Consider the following 21,149-nt stretch of genomic DNA (forward strand, 5'->3'; position numbering starts at 1 on the left):
TAGAGCATTGTTTATCAACCTTGACTGACACACAGCACATTTGACAATTTCATAAATCTTTATGCTAGGGATCTGCCTTGGTTTTCGATTTCCAAACGACATAATTTTGATGTTCTGAATTTTTTTATATTTTGAGAATGCAAGACTTCGCTAATGTTCACAAATTCTCTAATGTCCTCCCCTATATGCACCTGTTCAAAACATTTGCCTGTGCTGATGCATACTTTAATATGAATTTTCACAAATGCAGTGTAAATGTTTTTATGGGATTAAGTTAATTTTCATGGCAAAGGGGGACTTTTCAATTACCGGTAATTGCAATTCATCTGATCACTCTTCATAACATTCTGGAGTAGACTTTGTGAAAATGAATATTTGTGTCATTCTCAAAACGTTTGGCCATGGCTGTACTTTATGAAGCTAAAAATGCAGACTAAAATGAAAAATGGAAGCCCTACCAGCAGCGATTTGCTCTGATTACTTTGATATTTTGGAGTAGGGTCTGGAATGTGATTGTTTTCATGGAGTGTCAGTTACATTTTTTCTTTCCTCTGGTTCCTTTAAATCTTTATGAGATTTGATCAGAATCTTCTCTAAACAGTATGTAGTGTATCTATGTTACAAACATTTTATGATTATCTGATGATAAAGTGGAACCACGCACTTTAAATTAAACCGATCCTAATTGCCTTTTAAACAACATGAAGTTCACTTTCCTTTTTTGTAACATTAATTTCCATATGCATCTTTGATTTCATGCTCATTAATTAATAAACTTTTAGTTATGCTCATCAAAACTGTTGGGAACAGAAGCTACCTTAATTAAAACAATTTATCCCACACTTCTCATGTGTAGCACACGTTTGATGGGCATTTAATAAATGTATTATTTCCTGGTCTTTTCCGCATAACAATTTCTGAGATTAGTGGATATTTTTAAGGGATTTTCCACCTTTTGCTTAGTTTATCTGACCCTTGCACTCCAACATAAAGGATTTCTTCTCCCATACCCTCTCTTTAGTTAACATATGTATCATTCACATTGTCTGACTAGGATCAGTCTCTTAAAATATTGTAGCACTTGTAAGGCCAGTATATTTAAAAGGATGGCCCACAATACCATGTTTCCTGTTTTAGGATTGTAGAATGGTAGTAGCCCATACATTTGCAGCAAGGACCCATCTCCTGTGAAGTAGAAAAAAATCTGTTCAGCTACTGAATACAGCACTGCTGCCTTATGTGCTAACATTTATAACATTTCTGCTGTGGCTTTTTGCTCAGTGTATGAAATCTGTGGTGTTGCTAGTGGTATTACTCATCATAATTTGAAATGCATCACACGTTCTTTTATTAATATGCATACAGTAGCTTTATTTCAGATCTATGAAAGCTTCACAGTGTTTTGTAGTTTCATAGTATAGTTTCATAGTAAGGTTGAATAAAGACACCAGTCCATCCAGTTCAACCTGAGAGAGTGTCTACAATTGTCCCTATCCCTGTACATTGCACACTCACGTCAGTCCCCATTCATATACTAGGGCCAATTTTGGACAGAGGCCAATTAACCTACCTGCATGTCTTTGGATTGTGGGAGGAAACTGGAGTACCTGGAGGAAACCCATGCAGGCTCAGGGAGAACATGCAAACTCCAGGTAGGTAGTGTCGTGGTTCGGATTTGAACCAGCAACCCTTCTTACTGCTAGGTGAGAGTGCTAACCACTACACCACTGTGCTGCCCTATGGAATATGAATATATATAATGATGGCAAAAGGGAAATTATCGATCAGTGATTTAGCTTTGTCCTTAGGAGCGAGTTAGTCATGCAGCAATGATAAAGAAGTAGTAGGAATGTCATAGCAGCGTATATGATTGCGCATAAGCAAGACAAGCACCCAAGAAACACAGCGTTCGTTCTCTGTTCATATTTTGACCGCTTGTTACTCACTTTTCTCCCTAGTTTATGAAAAAAAGTCTACATTTTACAACCCGTTTATAGGATTACAGTAGAGCAGAATGGGGTCACAAGACTCTCTGAAGCTTAGAAACAAACAGCTTTCTCCTTTTTATGTGAGAGCTTCTATTTAGCTTATTTTATAGTATGTATGTATGTATAGTAACAGAACAAGCAGATATCAGTCAATGTAGAAATAGAAGAGGGTTCTTATGCACTTCTGGTATCACTTGAAGAGAGAAGCACACCCTGGAAGTAAAATGAAAAGAAAAAAAAGCACTTCTAAGTGCAGAAGTGAAACTTTATATTTCCCAAAGGGGTTAAAAACACTTACAAAAGGGTGGATGGGTAGGAGCACATCATATTAGTAATATGGCAGGTGGTCTGGCATTCTGGTAGTCCCAAGGAGTCTCAGGCATATCCGGAGGTGTAATTCTATGGTAGCATATTCTGAAGTGTCCGCAGATGGAAGCCATGACTCTCCTGGATACTGGGAAGACAGCATGGAAGCCAAATCCAGGAAGTGACCTCAGCAGGAAGGGACCAACAACCAGTGTGGACAGCTAACTGGAAGTGATGTCATCAACATACAACACATTTCGGAAAAACGAATTGGTTCCTTCTTCAAGCAATGACTAAAGGTTACTAGAAGCAGAACTTGTTATGGTCTGTGGGCAGGACAATGGGCAGTCATGAACGGGACAGGGAAAGGGAAAAAAGAAAGCACTAAGCTTATAAAAGGACATCATGAATATAAAACCGGTGTACTGCGGACAGAAAAGGAAAAACGGAAGACTGACATACAGAGCAAACTAATGCAAAGACGTGATGCAAAAACAGCAAGCGTGATGCGCAACACAATTAGCTAATATTACCTTACCTAATATCAGCTTAAAGCCACGTCACTCGCTGTATACATCAACAATAAAAACTAAAATGGTGAACAATACACATCAATGAATCTATGGTATATTATATTGAATATATATGATGAGGAAGGGAATCATTAAAATATATATTCAAAGGAGTATATAAAAAAAGTTGTGAATGGGTAACCATTTTTAAAAGCAATATAAAATGCTATGTGTGTGTGTATATACAGTGGTGTGAAAAAGTGTTTGCCCCCTTCCTCATTTCCTGTTCCTTTGCATGTTTGTCACACTTAAGTGTTTTTCGGAACATCAAACCAATTTAAACAATAGTCAAGGACAACACAAGTAAACACAAAATGCAATTTGTAAATGAAGGTGTTTATTATTAAAGGTGAAAAAAAATCCAAACCATCATGGCCCTGTGTGAAAAAGTGATTGCCCCCTAAACCTAATAACTGGTTGGGCCACCCTTAGCAGCAACAACTGCAACCAAGCGTTTGCGATAACGTGCAATGAGGCTTTTACAGCGTCCTGGAGGAATTTTGGCCCACTCATCTTTGCAGAATTGTCCTAATTCAGTTACATTAGAGGGTTTTCGAGCATGAACGGCCTTTTTAAGGTCATACCACAACATCTCAATAGGATTCAGGTCAGGACTTTGGCTAGGCCACTCCAAAGTCTTCATTTTGTTTTTCTTCAGCCATTCGGTGGTGGACTTGCTGGTGTGTTTAGGATCATTGTCCTGCTGCAGAACCCAAGTTCGTTTCAGCTTGAGTACACGAACAGATGGTCGGACATTCTCCTCCAGGATCTCTTGGTAGACAGCAGAATTCATAGTTCCTTTTATCACGGCAAGTCTTCCAGGTCCTGAAGCAGCAAAACAGCCCCAGACCATCACACTACCACCACCATATTTTACTGTTGGTATAATGTTCTTTTTATGAAATGCAGTGTTCCTTCTACGCCAGATATACTTGGACACACACCTTCCAAAGAGTTCCACTTTTGTCTCATCGGTCCACAGAATGTTGTCCCAAAAGTCTTGGGGATCATCAAGATGTGTTGTGGAGAAATTGAGACGAGCTTTGATGTTCTTTTTGCTCAGCAGTGGTTTTCTCCTTGGAACTCTGCCATGCAGGCCATTTTTGCCCAGTCTTTTCCTGATGGTGGAGGCATGAACGCTGACCTTAACTGAGGCAAGTGAGGCCTGCAGTTCCTTGGAGGTTGTTGTGGGGTCTTTTGTGACCTCTTGGATGAGTCGTCGCTGCGCTCTTGGGGTAATTTTGGGCGGCCGGCCACTCCTGGGAAGGTTCACCACTGTTCCATGTCTTCGCCATTTGTGGATAATGGCTCTCACTGTGGTTCGCTGGATTCCCAAAGCTTTGGAAATGGCTTTATAACCCTTTCCAGACTGATAGATCTCAATTACTTTCTTTCTCAATTGTTCCTGAATTTCTTTGGGTCTCGGCATGATGTGTAGCTTTTAAGGATCTTCTGGTGGACCTTACTGTGTCAAGCAGCTCCTATTTAAGTGATGCCTTGATTGTGAACAGGTGTGGCAATAATCAGGCCTGGGTGTGGCTAGAGAAATTGAACTCAGGTGTGGACAACCACAGTTATAGTATGTTTTAACAAGGGGGGCAATCACTTTTTCACACAGGGCCATGATGGTTTGGATTTTTTTTCACCTTTAATAATAAACACCTTCATTTACAAACTGCATTTTGTGTTTACTTGTGTTGTCCTTGACTATTGTTTAAATTGGTTTGATGTTCCGAAACACTTAAGTGTGACAAACATGCAAAGGAACAGGAAATGATTAATTCCTCCATTAATCTATTTAATTTTTTGATCAATCAAAATTCTTTTGATCGGTACTCGCCTCTCTGCCGGCTTCCGGATCTTCAGGGAGTTCCGTCAGAGATCCGGTGAAGTCACGAACATTGATGTCACTGGACTCCTCCCCCCTTCCCCAAGTGCCTCCATCTGCTAATGAAGGGAAGGGGGAGGAGTCCAGTGATGTTGAAGTTCTGATTGAACGTAACCTGTACGGGGGGGGAGGAGCTGCACATGACGTTACGCACTGCTGCCATACGGAAAGAAAGCGATTGTCAGCTTTACATGCTGTGTTTTTATCATCTTTATGTGAGTAGCTTGTGTTTGAACACAAAAATTAAATCTTATACGGTGGTGAGCACTTAAATCTTTTATTTCTACCCATGACCTGGCATCCTTGCTGAGATCTAAGGAGACGTGAGAGAAGGTTATGGTCCGTGTTAACCCTTTTGATACCCGCGTGCATGACCACCTGTTTGCACAGGGGTCCATGCCATAAGGTGAGAGTGATTAGTTAGACCAGAGGTGGAGGAATTCTCACGCTACTGTGAAAAAAAAATTACTTGCGTCAGTGCTACAGTTTGAATTTAAAACGTATTCGTGTGAAGTTAAGTCATGGATTGTGGAAACGAACTAGTGTCGGGTGATTGTATATAGTGTATACCACATTTACCACTGACTAATGCAGCTAAAATTAGTTGGATCTGTATGTGCATTATAATTAATCAAAATTAGTCGATTAATTGATTAATCGAACACGAAAATTTGAATCAGTAACAGCCCTAATATATATATATATATATATGTGTGTGTGTGTGTGTGTAATGTATATACACATGCGTGACCATCTGCACACAAACGCATGCACATGGGCAAAAAACATGTACGCATACATACACATCTCAAAAATGCATGGGATATTATTGCCCACTATGGGACATGTGGAATAAAATGATAAGCACCAATGGGTAGGAGCAGCTTTATATGATATGAGTATGTTACATGGTCATTGTGAGGTGGGAGAATGGGGAACAATACTAGAGTAACACACTAATCTCAAAATCCTTGTTTAACCCTCCAGATGCCAGTACGTCCAAAGAGAAAATCAAGAACATTTCTCTTTGGCAGAGCTTGCGGAAGCACTCAGTGGGAGAGAGGTCTCTAGGCATTGCCTCAATAACCCAAACTCTCAAACCATCAAGAGATTTGCTATGGTACTCAAGGAAATGCCTAGGGACACTCTGGGTCTCCAGTCCCTCAGTGATGAAACAGTGATGTTCTCCAAAGCGCTTCCATAGCGGCCTTATAGTTCACGCTACGTAGAAAAGGCGGCAGGGTTATGTCAAACAGAAAAACTACAGGGTTGGTTGAAAATGTTTAAAACCCCTTGAGAGGATATGTTTTTCCTTTTACACAACTTCTTCTGGCCATGTTTGACAAAACGGCAAGTCTTACACAAGGGTTTTCGACATTGATACATGCCTGTAATGGCTAAGAATTTGGAAGGCAATGACCTGGAGGTGTTGGTTTCTTTCTCAATTTACTAGGTGCCACCTTGCTTTTGATGGCGCTTTTCTATATTAGGAGATGCTGGTCTTTTCCATCTGTTTATGACAAGAATGGAATTGGGTAATAAAGCGTAGTTCATCCTTATTTGTGTCTGTCTGGATGGGGAGACGTGGTAAGGAAGATGTATCTATGTAATGAGAGTAAGCTTTTCGAGAAATGTATTTGGACGTACTGGCACCTGGAGGGTTTTGAGATTAATATGTCACTTTAGTATTGTTCCCCTTTTTTCTTTTTTTCCCCTCACAATGTTTATGTAACATACTCATATCATATAGCGCTGCTCATATCCATTAGTGCTTAGCTAATTGCATTGCACATAGCTCTTGCTGTTTTAGCATCATGTCTTTGCATTCGTTTTCCCTGTATGTCAGTCTTCTGTTTTTCCTTTTTGTGTCCCCAGTACACTGTTTTTATATTCATTATGTCATTTTATAGGCTCGGTGCTTCCCTTTGTCCTGTTCATGTCCGCCCATAGTCCCACCCAAAGCCCGCCCACAGACCATAAGAAGCTCTGCCTCTACTAACCTTTAATCATTGCTTGAAGAAGGAACCAGTTAGCTTTTCCGAAATGTGTTGCATGTTGATGACATCACTTCCGGTTTGCCATCCATCTGGTTGTTGGTCCCTTCCCTCTGAGGTCACTTTCTGGATTTGGCTTCCATGCTGTCTCAGACAGCCTAGCTGTCTTCCCAGTATCCAGGAGAGGTGTGGCTTCCATCTGCCAGCCACTTCAGAATATGCTACCATAGAATTACACCTCTGGATATCCCTGAGACTCCCTGGGACTACCAGAAGGCCGGACCACCTGCCATATTACTAATATGATGTGCTCCTACCCATCCACCCTTTTGTTAATGTTTCTAGCCCTTTTGGGAAATATAAAGTTTTACTTCTGCACTTAGAGGCTCCTTTTTTTCTTTTCATTCTGATTTTATAGTACTTATAGTGCATATAAAGCATGTGCCATGCTGTCTTATATGGTGCTAGAATTATGACTGAAGCTGTAGCCATACACTGCCAGGATTTCTTTCAGCAACTTGGAGCAGATTGTGGCCAATGCTGCAGGATCTTGGTGCAAAATTTGACAAGAATCTCTGAGAAATATTGATAAATGTAAGATTACCCTGTTAATGTTTAAGGGTGCTAGATTTAAATTAGGTAAAATTGCATCTTTTAAAATCTATATAAGTCTACGTGACAGTATAAAAACCAGTAAAGTAATGAAAAAAAGGAAGATTGGAAAACGATCTTACATTCAGTCATACCATGCAGTGACAGATGAATAACAAGAAGGATTTAAGCTAAAGTGATTTCCCACTAAATTACCAATTTTTCCTTTGTTCAAATGCTGACAAAAAGGAAAAAAGTTATGCCTATTGAGCTACCTAGGTGCAATTTGTTTGGTAAAAAAGGAGCTACTCTTCTGGGTTGATTTACTAAAACTGAAGAATACAAAATCTGGTGCAACACTGCATAGAAACCAGAATCAGATTCCATTTTTTTTTTTTTGTTTGTTTTTTTGTCAAAGCTTAATTGAACAAGCTGAAGTTAGTTGCTGATTGGCTACCATGAACAAGCTGCACCAGATACTGCACTCTCCAGTTTCTGTAAATCAACCCATTTGTTTTCTTCATTATTTAGAGAGTGTGTTTTTGGGAGGGTTTAATGAGGTAGTTGGGTTTAGTTTATTTAATTTAGGCTCGGTTCACACCTATGCAGATGGCTGCCGGTGCGGGAATCGCAGTGATTTCCGCACTGGCAACTACCCACAGTGAAAATGAGCTGCTGTGAGAAAACGTGTGGGGCCAGAATGGCACCCCCATGAATGCAAAAACACAGCACGTTTGCAGGTGCAGGAACTGCGGGAAAATCGCATGATGTGATTTCCCTGCAGGCTGTGTTTTTAAAAGGGTGCATGCACCTTTTTTTCCTGTGGCCCGCACACATGTATAGGTGTGAACCAAGCATAAGGCCCCTTTCACACGGGGCTGTCCATTTTTACTACTCCGCTTGCTCAGCAGGGATGGCTTTGTTGATCCCTGCTGAGCTGGCGGGTGACAAGTTCGTCTCTGCACTCTGTGCAGGGATGGACCTGTCAGAGAGGCTGCTCTCCCCAATGGGGGGATCGGATTATTACGGACCACCTGTCCGTTTTTATCCGATCCAACAGATGGATGGAAAATAGGACATCCATCCGTCTGGATTTTGGAGATTGGATGGGGGGGGGGTCGGATGTTAGCGAACATGTCACCGCTGACATCCGACGCTCCGTAGAACTGTATGGAGCATCTGTTCAGGTCCACCTGAAAAAACTAACAGGTGGATCTTATGGTCCGTACGTGTGAAAGGGGCCTTAGTGTATTCTTTGCATTTGTGTTTTTATCTTCGTGTATTTTGGTAAACAAATTTGTGTAGTCACTTCATATTTTTCTGTTTTTTTTGCTGTGAAAAAACAAGTCCAAGACAGATGGGAGGAATTCTGTAAATCTCAGTTGGCATTTAAAGCCCATTGCACCCTTCAAAACATTCCTTATGCAGGCCATACATTCGAACAAATTTTCTTTTCAAAATCAGAAAGTTAGTTTTGTTTATGATCTGATGATGCCACCATTGATTTTCGAAATTCGGCTGACCAAGCCTTCAATTTCACCTCATGTTGCTACAGAAAAGAATTTTCGTGGCTGGGAATCTTCTTTTCTCTCCGTAACTTTTCTTTTCTTGCACATGCGCATTTTTTTTCTTATTACATTTCTCGCAGGATTCTCCGATTATTGATTAGAAAATTGTTAGTTTTTCAAAAAATGTTCAACATGTCCGATTCCGCAAATTTGATTGGTGCATGAAAATCGGCTGTTGCTGCATCCCACTAATGGTGCGAAATTCATACGAAAATTCTTAGATACGATTTTCAAAAGAAAATTCTTTCAAAATTCAAACTGTGTATGGCCGGCATTAAATTCACTTTTCCTTTTCACGGTAATGCAACTTGGCAAAATTTCAATAAAAGCTCATGATTTTTCCCTAGTGACAGATCTGTCCATTTTTTGCATTATTTTTGTATTTTTTTTTTTCTGGAAAGAAGGAGCCAGCACTAAAGTTCAACAATATTTTTGTATGCCTACTAAAAATTGTAACAGAGCAAATTTCTATTCTGGTAGCAGGATAGAGTTGCAGAGCATAATTGAAAAAGGCGAAACAGTCCACCTTAGTTAGCAAGGAACACATCGCATTGTAACCAATCAAACCCACTCAGCAATCTTGCTCTGACTACACTAGTGTGCCAAAAAAAGGAGATCTGATTTGTCAGTATGGATTACTGAACATCTATGCTTTAGAGGACCAGACAGACATTGAGCAGCACCAATAATGTATTTTTATGCGTAGCTTGAACAGGAAATCACACCTTTCATCCTCTAAGTAAGCACTCTGGCTTAAAAAGCTTAAATTCTGACAGCTCTTTAAACTGACATGGAGCAGGAAGGATTAGTCACCCTATAATGGACTTGCTAGCATGTTGTTCTCATGCAAATACATTTTAGTGCAAGTATAACTTGATGTTTTTCCCACATTTTGAAAGTTCTTATACTCACGCCTCACTGATTGCAAATCCAGACTTCCCAAGCTTGGTGTTTATGACATAGTCATAATAGAGCACATTATTTTGGATTGTCCACCGAACACGTGTTAAAGAAGAATATTGGTATTGCAGAACCTCTCTGGGAAATACAATACTTTAGAGAGCTGTGCTGGGATAGAAGAATAGTGAGCAGAGATAATGAATTACTTGTGTTCTTTCTCTTCTGTCTCTTAGGTGAGTCGTTCTGCCTGTTTAATGACGACGCAACTCATTTGTAAACTGCTAAGGTCAAGAGAGGCAGCAGCAGCCGTAGATGTTAGAACGTGGCCTCCGATCCTGGACACTGGTGAGAACTTGCTTTATGTCTCTAGGAACATCGCAAGGAGGTTTAAGATTTGTACCCAAAATAGCCAATTGAACCCATAATATTTTCTAAAAATGCTGTTACCCTTTAGAGATGTCCCTTTGCATTATACATTTGTGCTCATACTGTAAAGTTAATGGGCGCTACATTTACAGTATTTTAGAATACTATCATAGTTAAAAAAAAGAAATACAGCCAAAGCTTGTTTCAGCGGGCTGAAGCCCATCCATGCTCAGGAAAGCTCGAGACCATATGGTCGGAATCCGCCCACATGTCTTAACCGGCACCAAGCTCAGCCTCTAAGAGAGCCACTGAGAGCCTGGGCCAGACGCTCCCACCCCCCCCCCCCCCCCACCACAGCCCAGCAATCCAGTGAGTGAGGAGGGGGCAGAGCAGAGAGCCAGTGACCGACTGTCACAGGAAGGGGGTGAAAATGCTAAAAAAAACAAGAGGGTACTACTTACCTGCTCTGTGCAACAATATTACACAGAAAAGTCTTTCCTACTCTTCTGAGTGTCCCCCGTCGGTGCTGTCAGTTTCTCCTGTGAAAGCAGAAAGTGAAGGAAGCAGTGCTAGAGCCGAAGACCGCGCTAGAGCCAGGTAAGTTTTTAGGGACTGGGCAGGGTAGGTCAAGTAGTGGGTCTTTTTTTTTTTTATTTAACCACTTTGCCCCCAGAAGATTCGGCACTGAGTAGTTTTAACTGACAATTGCGCGGTCGTGTGACGCTATACCCAAACAAAATAGACGTCATTTTTTTCCCCACAAATAGAGCTTTCTTTTGAAGGCATTTGATCACTTCTGCCTCTTTTATTTTTTGCGCCTTAAACAAAAGAATAGTGACAATTTTGAAAAAAACCCAATATCTCTTACTTTTTGCTATAATAAATATCGCACATTTTTTATCAAAAAAAAAGTTTAGGCCAATATGTATTCTTCTACATATTTTTGGTAAAAAAAAATTACAATAGGCGTATATTGATTGGTTTGCACAAAAGTTATAGCGTCTACAAAATAGGGGCTAAATTTATGGCATTTTTATTATTATTTTTTTTTTATACTAGTAATGGCGGCGATCTTAGATTTTTATTGGGACTGCGACATTATGGCAGACACATCGGACACTTTTAACAAATTTTTTTTAAACCATTGACAATTATGCAGCAATCAGTGCTATAAAAATGCACTGATTACTGTGTAAATGTCACTGGCAGGGAAGGGTTAACACTAGAGGGGGCGATCGAGGGCTTAATTGTGTTCCCTAGTGTGTGTTCTAACTGTGGGGGGGCTGGGACTGACTAGGAGGAGAGAGAGATCGGTGTTCATCATGAACACATGAACTGTCTCCTCTCCCCTGAAAGAACCGTTTATACACACAGATCCTGGTTCTTGCTCTGTCACAAGCGATAGCGGGAGCCGGGCACTTGCATCAGGGTCAGGCACGCACTGCCAGCGCGTGTGCCCCTAGTGGCCAGAATGTGAAGCGCTGTAACATAATGTCGTTTCGCCCAGCTGTGCCAGTAAGACTGTGACGGCTGGTCAGCAAGCGGTTGTTGCAGTAATGCATTAAGGTAAAAAAAATGACTTTAGACTTTAGAGACACTTTAATAGTTTCCTTTTAAATAAATCTGAATGTGAAAGGGTCTGATTTAATAGATGAGGCAGGCATCAGGGGAGCATAGTAGGAACAGTTAATAAAGAGAAACTTGCTGTATCTCTGACCTGTAAGTAACAGATATTGCAGAGTTTTAGTTGGGATTATATGAATTGACATGCTGGCTCCAGTTAACATGACCCACAGTGGGTCTGCATTGTGTGCCCCAACATCAGTTCAATTTAACTATAGACCACAGAGCACTGCCATCATGGCTTTAGGTCACATGAACCACAACTGACCTACTAAGCTCAGAGGTGAGCATCTTCTGATTTAACAAATCCCTATTCTCCTAAAGAAAACATAGTTTACTGTACTTCTTCTTTAAGTTTAAATGTAGTTATGCTTGTTTTTCATGCAAAATCTCAGTGGAGTCTTAAAATTTCAGTACAATTTTATAAGGAATATGTGATATTTAGAAGCATCGGGGGAGTGTATACAACATAGAATTTTATTTCTATTGCTTGCAGTTTCCCTACAAATTCTTAGCATCCCTGACCTGCGTTTTATTTACAATGATAATAATGCCACAGCAATGGGGGAAAATAGCCCTAGACTGATATCCCTGGCCAGGTCTGGAGGCCATACTTTACAAAAACAGCTTGAGAAAAATGAATTAAAAGGTTCTTTTACACAAGCAGTTTGGATTTTTCTGCAATTATATTTTAGTATGGTTTATTTCAACTTCTTTATTAAACAAACATGGAAGGTGTCCCTTGTGTGTACAACAGTAACTACTGTGTATCATTTCCATAGCACACTAACTGTATTTACAGACCTTATAACGATTATTTGGTAACCATCATTCTGTTAGTTTAAAATGGCATGAAATTATAGAAGATACAAAGCCTTTTAAAACTGCCTGATGAACCGCTGAATACACAGATTAAATTTGCTTGTGGAGCTACTTGCCAGATGATTTATATTTCTATCCTTCCAGTTCTGAGATTTACACAGCCTTGCTTGTCACTGAAGAAGACAGGATTTTTCTATGCTGACATTAAGGCCAGGCATACATGGAGAAATTTGCTTGATTCCCCCATTAACACAGATGTTGATCCAGGAATCCCTCCTGCCGGGCTATTGTCTTCTCCCAGCAGCGAAGTGGGGGCGGGAGAAGATAGTGATTATCGCTAGCGGCTACAGCAGCTGCTTACGATAATCATAAGAGAATACAGTAGGCTGGTTGTACCCAAGTTGATCGATCAACTTGGTACATTTGGCCTGCCCATTGACAGTTTGAATCTCAGCAGGTTACTGCTAAACCAGCTGAGATTTGAACCGTGTATGGCCAGCCTAAGTAACATTTACAGGTCTTGTCCCTCACTCAGCCTGTAACTGGGCAGTGCAAGGAGAAACAGAAAACTGATGAGCTTATCTCTCTTCACTTTGTTGGATGTTCCCAGACTGAGCTCAGCTGTAAAGGGGACTGTAAGAGGCTGATAGCATGTCAAATTTGGCTGTTTGTATTTAAAAAAAAATCATTGAATGATATATTCATGAATACATATCTGCCAGGGGTTGAAAGGGCTTGTGGAAGCTTGTGTCTACAAATGGTTCAGAGCATCTTACTTTGCCACCCATGTATGTAAGTAAAAGACAAAGGCAGCACCTGGAACTAGGTTAAGCCACAGCAAGGGACAGTGTATGAGGTTGCCTTTGTCTAAAGCCTGGTACGCTCTATCAGTTTTTTTTTTTTGCACTCAATCCAGCAGGCTAAACAATAAAAAACTGACAGCGATGTCCCCTGCTGAGCTATTGTGTTCTGATAGGGGGCTGCACCCTGCCAGAACACACCGGTCAGCGTTCTCAGCCATTGACTAGAAGCGCTGATTGGTGGGCAATCAGCAGACCTTTTTTTTGCGTTCACTCCCCTGCAACCGAAGCCGGATGTTCGGCTGGCTTCTGTCGGACAGCCCGCCATATACAGGGGCCGAATGTCTGCCGGTTTCTGTTGGACCGGCTGATACCACCCAATATTCGTCCCATGTGTACGGCCCTATGATCACATTCCCTCCACATCAGATACAGTGAGGCTCTACAGCATTCTCCATTATTAACACAGTCAAACATTACATTTTGCTATACTGTGGTTGACTGCAAGGTATTCAGAAAGTAAAGATGATACCCTCTACTACATGAGCTGATGTAATCCTTTTGAGCAAAATAAAAATATCATTGAAATAATTGCACCCTATCTATGCTTTTTGAATTTAGATGATTTGCCAAAGAAAAGACCTTCCCAAATCTACAAGCCCTCTGACCCAGAAACGTTGGCTTATCTTGATTTTAGTGTATCTACAACTGGAATGCTTGCAGGGGTAAAGGTATGTACACAACCGCATATTATTACTACTTTTGCACAACTCTGGATGTTTCCTGCCTTGATATAATTAGTTGATGTAATCTGTGTTAATTTTAGTTTAGTGTAAAGATTGTGCTTGCCACTGGCTACATTATAACTTTTGCGTTGATGACACCACTTCATAATAAGATTTTGAGCGCACCACTTCACCATGCCCTACCTGCATCTGCTGCTTTACAAGCCTTTTGCACATGATCGGTATAAGGCAATAGGATTTCACAGTGTTAGCCAAAACAGCTGAGTGTACTTGCACAGTGGGACCACTGCTTGTAGAATCGAATGAACCCTATAAGCAATGGGCTTGGGGCATAGACTGGGCGCAGCCATGTGCAGTTGGGTCTCATAAAGCCCTAAAAGTTGAGATTCAGGCTTTCTTGACAATGGAAGAGTTAAGCCTGTCTTAGGAGCCAATAAAGGGATGAGGGCTCCTGACAGCTTTTTTACATTTCAAATTCTCATATTATTTTACAATTTGAGATGTTTTAACATGACTGGGTTGCAGAATTGATTGCCTTGTTTACAAGTGGGTGGGACAAGGAAAAAGTTAGAAAAATGTTGGAAAGTGCCAGGCAACAGCCCTGACTCCATTATGTGGAAGTGACCTTGGTGACCAATATCAATGTATTGCAGTGAGAAACATGAGGGAGAAGCTCACTCCCCCTGCTTGACCCTGTTTGGGTCAAGAGGAGAAACCGATACTCAGCGATCTTGCATAAGGAAATACTTTGTAAGCAAATTTTACCCGAAATTAGAAGATTCGGGACAGGCATGTGCCCTGGATTGGAATTCGGCCAGAACAACATAGCAGAGTGATCAATGAAATCGTCAGAGAGTAGAGGACCTTCATATAATCTAATTTCTTTGTTAAGGGGCCCTTGAACTTGACGTGCCCCAGACCCCTTAAGGTCTTCATCCAGCAGTGGTGGCAGAGCCTATTTTTCACCTACAGTTTTAGGAGTATGCTGATGAGCTGAACTTTTCTGTCTCATTGCTGTGGATAATATTCAGTGGAGGTGTGGCTGATAGAACCCTATAAGGTTAGGTGCACTTTTCTTGTGCCCCGGTGCTTTTTTAAAAACAGCTTGCAGCTTCCCAAATCACGTTTTTCAATGGCTTTTGTTCGGATTCATGTGCTTGAAAGCACCACATTTATGTTTGGCAATTTTAAAGATGCTAAACCTCCCCCATACTCTTGACAAGTTGAATCCAAAGAAGGTGTCCATAGATGCCAGCACATTGCTTTAGCTTATTTCCAGAGCCCTCAGAAAGCTCCAAAAGTCAGAGTGAACTATTATTTAAATTTTGATAGAACTTAGAAGTTTCAGCTTTGGCCTATAATAAATTGCCTCCGCGTTTGCAATTCCCAGGGAATTCTGGTAAAAAGTGAGTATTAGCACTTAGAGATGCCTGATTTAGAGTTCAGATGGCTTTTTACCATCTCATTTGACGCTCATTAGAACCAAACAAGCTGTTTGGATAAACAACAAACGTTTTCTGTATTCTAGAACAGGTTCAGTTGAATGTGACTAATTACTACTAGCTATAATATAAAATTTTATTAAATTAAAGCAGAATTTAACTGTATCTGAGCACCACAAAATGATAATGCTGTTTACTTTTTTCATATTCAAAGCAAAGTCCCCCATATATCCATGTCTTCATACTTTTTTGTATTTTGAAATCACTTTAAAAAACACCCCTCTAGCATATCTAGCCGTGGCCATCTTGAGTTAGGGCAAATTATTGACCTAGCATTTACTGCCTGGAATCCATATGCCCTTAGCTCAGGAATGCAGGCAGAAGGGTATGTTTATATTTGAAAGCCCCTCCTCCCCACCTCCAGAAGAAAAAGAAATGCCCATGAAGACTTCTAGGATGTATCGCATCATTTCAGCCTAGGGCAGAAACTAAAGTTTAAAACAAATTAATATTCTATATCTTCCTATGTATTTATGAAGACTACCAGTATGATGATTAAAAATAATTATTGTTCATTAAGAGGTTTAGTTTCACTTTAAGTGGTCACTAGAATAACTATGGGGTGACCATAGACTGTAAAACATAGGCATAAATTAATGGCCATAAATATGATCTCATGTTTATGGATGTTACCAAGCCTGCTGGTGGCCACACAGAGCCTGTCCCAGTTGCTATTGTTCTACTCTATTAGCCCTTCCACTACTCCCATTTCTCCATCTCCGATTGTATTGAAGCCACACGAGTTAATTTAGGATTTTAGGTTCAGGTAAATAACCCTACAGTGCTCTCATGAGAGCTATCGGAGAGCTATGAACGAATGCATTCTAAAATCTATACACAGCTTTCCATTAATTTATGCAGTTGGTTCTTTTTTTTTTTTTTTTTTTTTTTTTTAACTCTTCTTCTTATTGACAACTAAAGTCCTAATTTTTATGTGAAGTATGCTGAAGCCAATACATGGAGAGCCTAACTGTGTGACAGCTCCACCGCAGTTTTAAAATGCCTGCTTTATACTGCAGCTTTTTCCTGGAAAAGTAATTTCTCTAAATGTTCTGTATCTACTCACCGCAAACTGCATTCAGAACAAATCTGTTACAGATTGCTCTAACAAGCTATAATTTCCAAGTCAGGCAACCAATGTAGTAAAAAATGTTCTGCTCTATCATAAAGATTTAATGGCTCAGGAGCTGGGGCCAAGCCTTCTATTTCAGTTCATTAGGAGCATACTAAAAATTTAAATGAGGGCCTCCACCAAATTTATCATAATGCTCCTTAGTAACACCTTTGGTGCCATAGGGGTTTGTGATTTATTACCAGATGTTACTTAACTCCCCTTTTGTTGTGAGAAAAGAATACAATTCTCTCAATAACAGTGATATTCATTGTAAAGATTTTTAACGAAATTTCATTGCAGACCCTTACCTTACCTCCTACTGTCAATTGGAACTTTTTGTGAACTCCATTCACGTTCTCCTTCCTGTATGCTGAGTGGAAGGGTCTTTGTAGTGACATGATCAGTCACACTGTTCAAGCATAGATGGTAAAATGGCTCCTTCTTTCATAAAGCAGAATTCCCAGACACAATTCATAATCTCCGGATCTCCTTTAATGTCCCATATTTGTGTTTTTTCTTGTTATTCGGCGGACTTCAGCTCTTCCCCCTTCAGATCATTGTAATGTTACTTTTACATCTGATGTGTGACTGAAGGGAAAAAATGCCTGCTTTAGTCTTGCTGTCTTATTCAACTCCTTCCCTAACTTGTGATTAGAGAATGAAGGAAAAGCAGGCCGCTAATGAGATCAAACCTCTGCTAACCCCACATAGTTACATAGTCTGATTGAAAAAAAAAACACATCTAGTCCATCTAGTTCAACCAATGGAAGGGAAAAAAAAAAAAATAATAAAAAAAAAAAAAATATATATATATATATATATATATATACACACACAATCCTATACCCACAGTTAATCCAGGGGAAGGCAAAAAGAAAGAACCCAATAAAGCATGATCCAATTTGCTCCAGCAGGGGAAAAATGTCTTCCAACAGGCAACCCTGTGTGGCCTTGGCATGTTTAGCCTTGGTCTGATAAGCATGCACGGTGCAAAGCATTAGAGCTCTAATTGATTTAGTGGGTTAAAGGAAGCTGATCTAACATCATGGTAGTTATATGTATATATAGCTTTTACTCATACTATATGTATATGTAGATATATACAGTATACTGTAGAACATTCTTTTTATTGCAAATGCTAACCCAGTACTGCCTTTTTGTGCTTTTTTTTTGCCTTGTATGTTTTATATTCTAGTTGGAAGACAGTTGCCGTTTTTGTTGCTTCTATTCTAGTGGTTTTGTCTGATAATCACTTACCAAAGTGCTTTATTCTAAGGCCCGGTCATAACAGAGAGTGTTTGCTTTTAGATGTCCCATGCAGCCACTAGTGCCTTCTGTCGATCCATTAAATTGCAGTGTGAACTCTACCCATCCAGAGAGGTGGCTATATGTCTGGATCCTTACTGTGGATTGGGCTTTGTCCTGTGGTGCCTCTGTAGGTATGTTTTACATGTGCAATCTTTATCAAATGTGTTCTGTCCAAAATTTCTCAAAGGTGCACTAGTGGTGTACTCTTCACTGTGAACCCATAAATTCTGTGCTGGGGTTTTTTGTTTGCTTGTAAGTTATTCAAATATTAATCTTATAGTTTTATTTTGGAGAAGTGACGTTTACTACATTGTGCTTTCATGATAGATAGCTGAGATCTACATTGGTCTGTGAATATGTACTGCATACACATAAGTAATCTCTTCTAACTGCCTAGTTCAACTTTTTTATACGTTTTTATATTCAAACACTACTTGCTGAAACATACTATTTTGTGTTTTTCACATTCCAGTTGGCCATACACTGATTGAGTTTTGGCACCCTACAGTGCCTTGAAAAGTATTCATACCCCTTGAAATTTTCCACATTCTTTCAAGTTACAACCAAAAACGTAAATGTATTTTATTGGGATTGCATGTGATAGACCAACACAAAGTGGCATATAATTGTGAAGTGGACGGAAAAAATGATAAATGGGTTTCAAATTTTTTTACAAATAAATATCTGAAAAGTGTGTCAATACTCTGAAGAACCACCTTTTTCTGCAATTACAGCTGTTAGTCTTTTTGGTATCTAGAGAGTGACATTTTTGCCCATTCTTCTTTGCAAAATAGCTTAAGCTCTCTCAGATTGGATGGAGAGCGTCTGTGAACAGCAATTTTCAAGTTTAGCCACAGATACTCAATTGGATTTAGGTCTGGACTTTGACTGGGCCATTCTAACACATGAATATTAACCATTTTATTAACATTTAATCTAAACCATTCCATTGTAGCTCTGGCTGTATATTTAGGGTCATTGTCCTGCTAGAAGGTGAACCTCCACCCCAGTCTCATGTCTTTTGCTGACTCTAACAGGTTTTCTTCTACGATTGCCCTGTATTTAGCTTCATCCATCTTCCCATCAACTCTGATCAGCTTCCCTGTCCCTGCTGAAGAAAAGTATCCCTACAACATGATGCTGTCACCACACCGTGTTTCACCTGGGGTGGTATGTTCAGGGTGATGTGCAGTATAACCCTGCTTTAAACTTCTCCACAACTTTATCCCTGGCCTGTCTGGTGTGCTCCTTGGCCTTCAGGATGCTGTTTGTTCACTAAGGTTCTCTAACAATCCTCTGAGGCCTTCACAGAACAGCTGTATTTATGCTGAGATTAAATTACACACAAGTGGACTCTATTTACTAATTAGGTGACTTCTAAAGGCAATTGGTTCCACTAGATTTTAGTTAGGGGGTATCGGAGTAAAGGGGGCTGAACATAAATGCATGCCACATTTCTCAGATATTTATTTGTAAATAAAATTGAAAACCATTTATCATTTTCCTTCCACTTCACAATTCTGTGCCATTTTGTGTTGTTCTATCACATAAAATCCCAATAAAATACATTTATGCTTTTGCTGGTAACATGATAAAATGTGGAAAATTTCAAGGGTTATGAATACTTTTTCAAGGCACTGTACCACCCGACATTCTTCAATCCGAAAATGACAGATAATCCTGGGCCGAACTGTGACTGCAGCCAATCAGCTGCAGTCACTGTTTGGTAGCACCTACTGTATTTTGCCAGCTGCCAACTCTCAGAATACAGTCACCTCAGTGGGAGATTCCTCCATCCATGGTGTTTAACTTGGATGGAGGATTATGTTAGTGTATGGCCAGCTTTAGATTTTTAGTTGAATGTGGTTTGAACAACTAGATTCTCACAAGCTTAGTTTCATCTGTATTGATCTAAAAAAAAAAAAGTGCCTGACAGGTGCATTTGACCTGCAGTTGACCTCCTTCTGACCTGCATTTGACCTGCTTCAAGTAGGTTTTCCATAGCTATAGCTTTGTATAGGAGTGGAAAAACTGTTGGATGCCCATCGATACAGACTCTTAGCCCTTGTACACACGGTCGGACATTCCGATGGACAATGTCCGATAGGACCGTGTTGTCGGATAATCCGACAGTGTGTGGGCTCCATTGGACTGTTTCCGTTGGAGTATCCGACGGACCAAGTTTTCCAGCTGGGCTATAAAATTTTGTCCGATCATGTGTAGAGAATTCCGATCGGACAAAGTGCCACGCATGCTCAGATCAAATTCCTAGACAAAAGCTATTGGCTACTAGCCTGAACGTAGTCCCGTCCTAACGAAATAACGCCATCACGTTAAGTACGATCGGGTTTTCTGACAACTTTGTCCGACTGTGTGTATGCAACAGTTTCGGACAAAATCCAACAGATTTGGTTGTCGGAATGTCCGATCGTATGTACAAGGGCTTAGGTTTACCATTATGTCGCTAGACTTTTAACAAAAGGAAATCATTACTGAAATGAATATATATACCGCCATTGTTTTTTTTTCCTTCTTCTGAGTATGTTCAACCTCTTCTGAGTCACTGATCTAGAATATGCATGTTGATAAGATTTTATGTCTTTGTTAGCTGTTTTTTGGCTCGAGATCTGAAAGCATTTAAAGCAGGGGTCGCCAAACTTTTCAAGCAAAGGGCCAGTTTACTGTCCTTCAGACTTTAGGGGGGCTGAATTCTGGCCATTGGGTGTAGAAAATGCCCTGAGGCCGAGCATCAGTGAAAATAAACACGGCCTTAGTGTTAGTCATCAGTAGAAGGAGGAATAGTACACCATCATTGGTATTAGTGAAAGAAATGGTGCCCCATTGTTGATATCAGTGGGAGGAATAGTGCTTCCTATCATTAGGATTAGGAGCAATAGTGCCTCAAGGGCCAGATGAAGGCAAGCAAAGGGCCACATCCAGCCCTCGGGCTGCAGTTTGGAGAGCCCTGATTTAAAGGGTTAGTTCACCTTACTTTTGCCAAGAACATCCCTATGCCTTACAACATCCTCAGCACATAATATGCAGTGCTACATTTTGTAAA

At 40.2% G+C, this 21,149-nt stretch overlaps 1 protein-coding gene across 4 annotated transcripts in view; it reads left to right on the top strand.

The window, feature by feature from the left end:
- DIP2C (disco interacting protein 2 homolog C) overlaps window positions 1-21,149 on the top strand; it is a 689,547-nt gene that overhangs the window by 592,729 nt on the left and 75,669 nt on the right. For all 4 annotated transcript variants that reach the window (XM_077491128.1, XM_077491125.1, XM_077491127.1 and 1 more), the window contains 3 exons: window positions 10,041-10,152; window positions 14,040-14,149; window positions 18,089-18,219. In XM_077491128.1, the coding sequence (XP_077347254.1) occupies window positions 10,041-10,152; window positions 14,040-14,149; window positions 18,089-18,219 (353 nt within the window). The remainder of the gene's footprint in view (window positions 1-10,040; window positions 10,153-14,039; window positions 14,150-18,088; window positions 18,220-21,149) is intronic.

The sequence above is a fragment of the Lithobates pipiens genome, unplaced genomic scaffold (genome assembly GCF_037356315.1).
Source record: "Lithobates pipiens isolate NorthernLeopardFrog02 unplaced genomic scaffold, aLitPip1_a1.2 Scaffold_19, whole genome shotgun sequence".
NCBI classification, from domain to species: domain Eukaryota; kingdom Metazoa; phylum Chordata; class Amphibia; order Anura; family Ranidae; genus Lithobates; species Lithobates pipiens.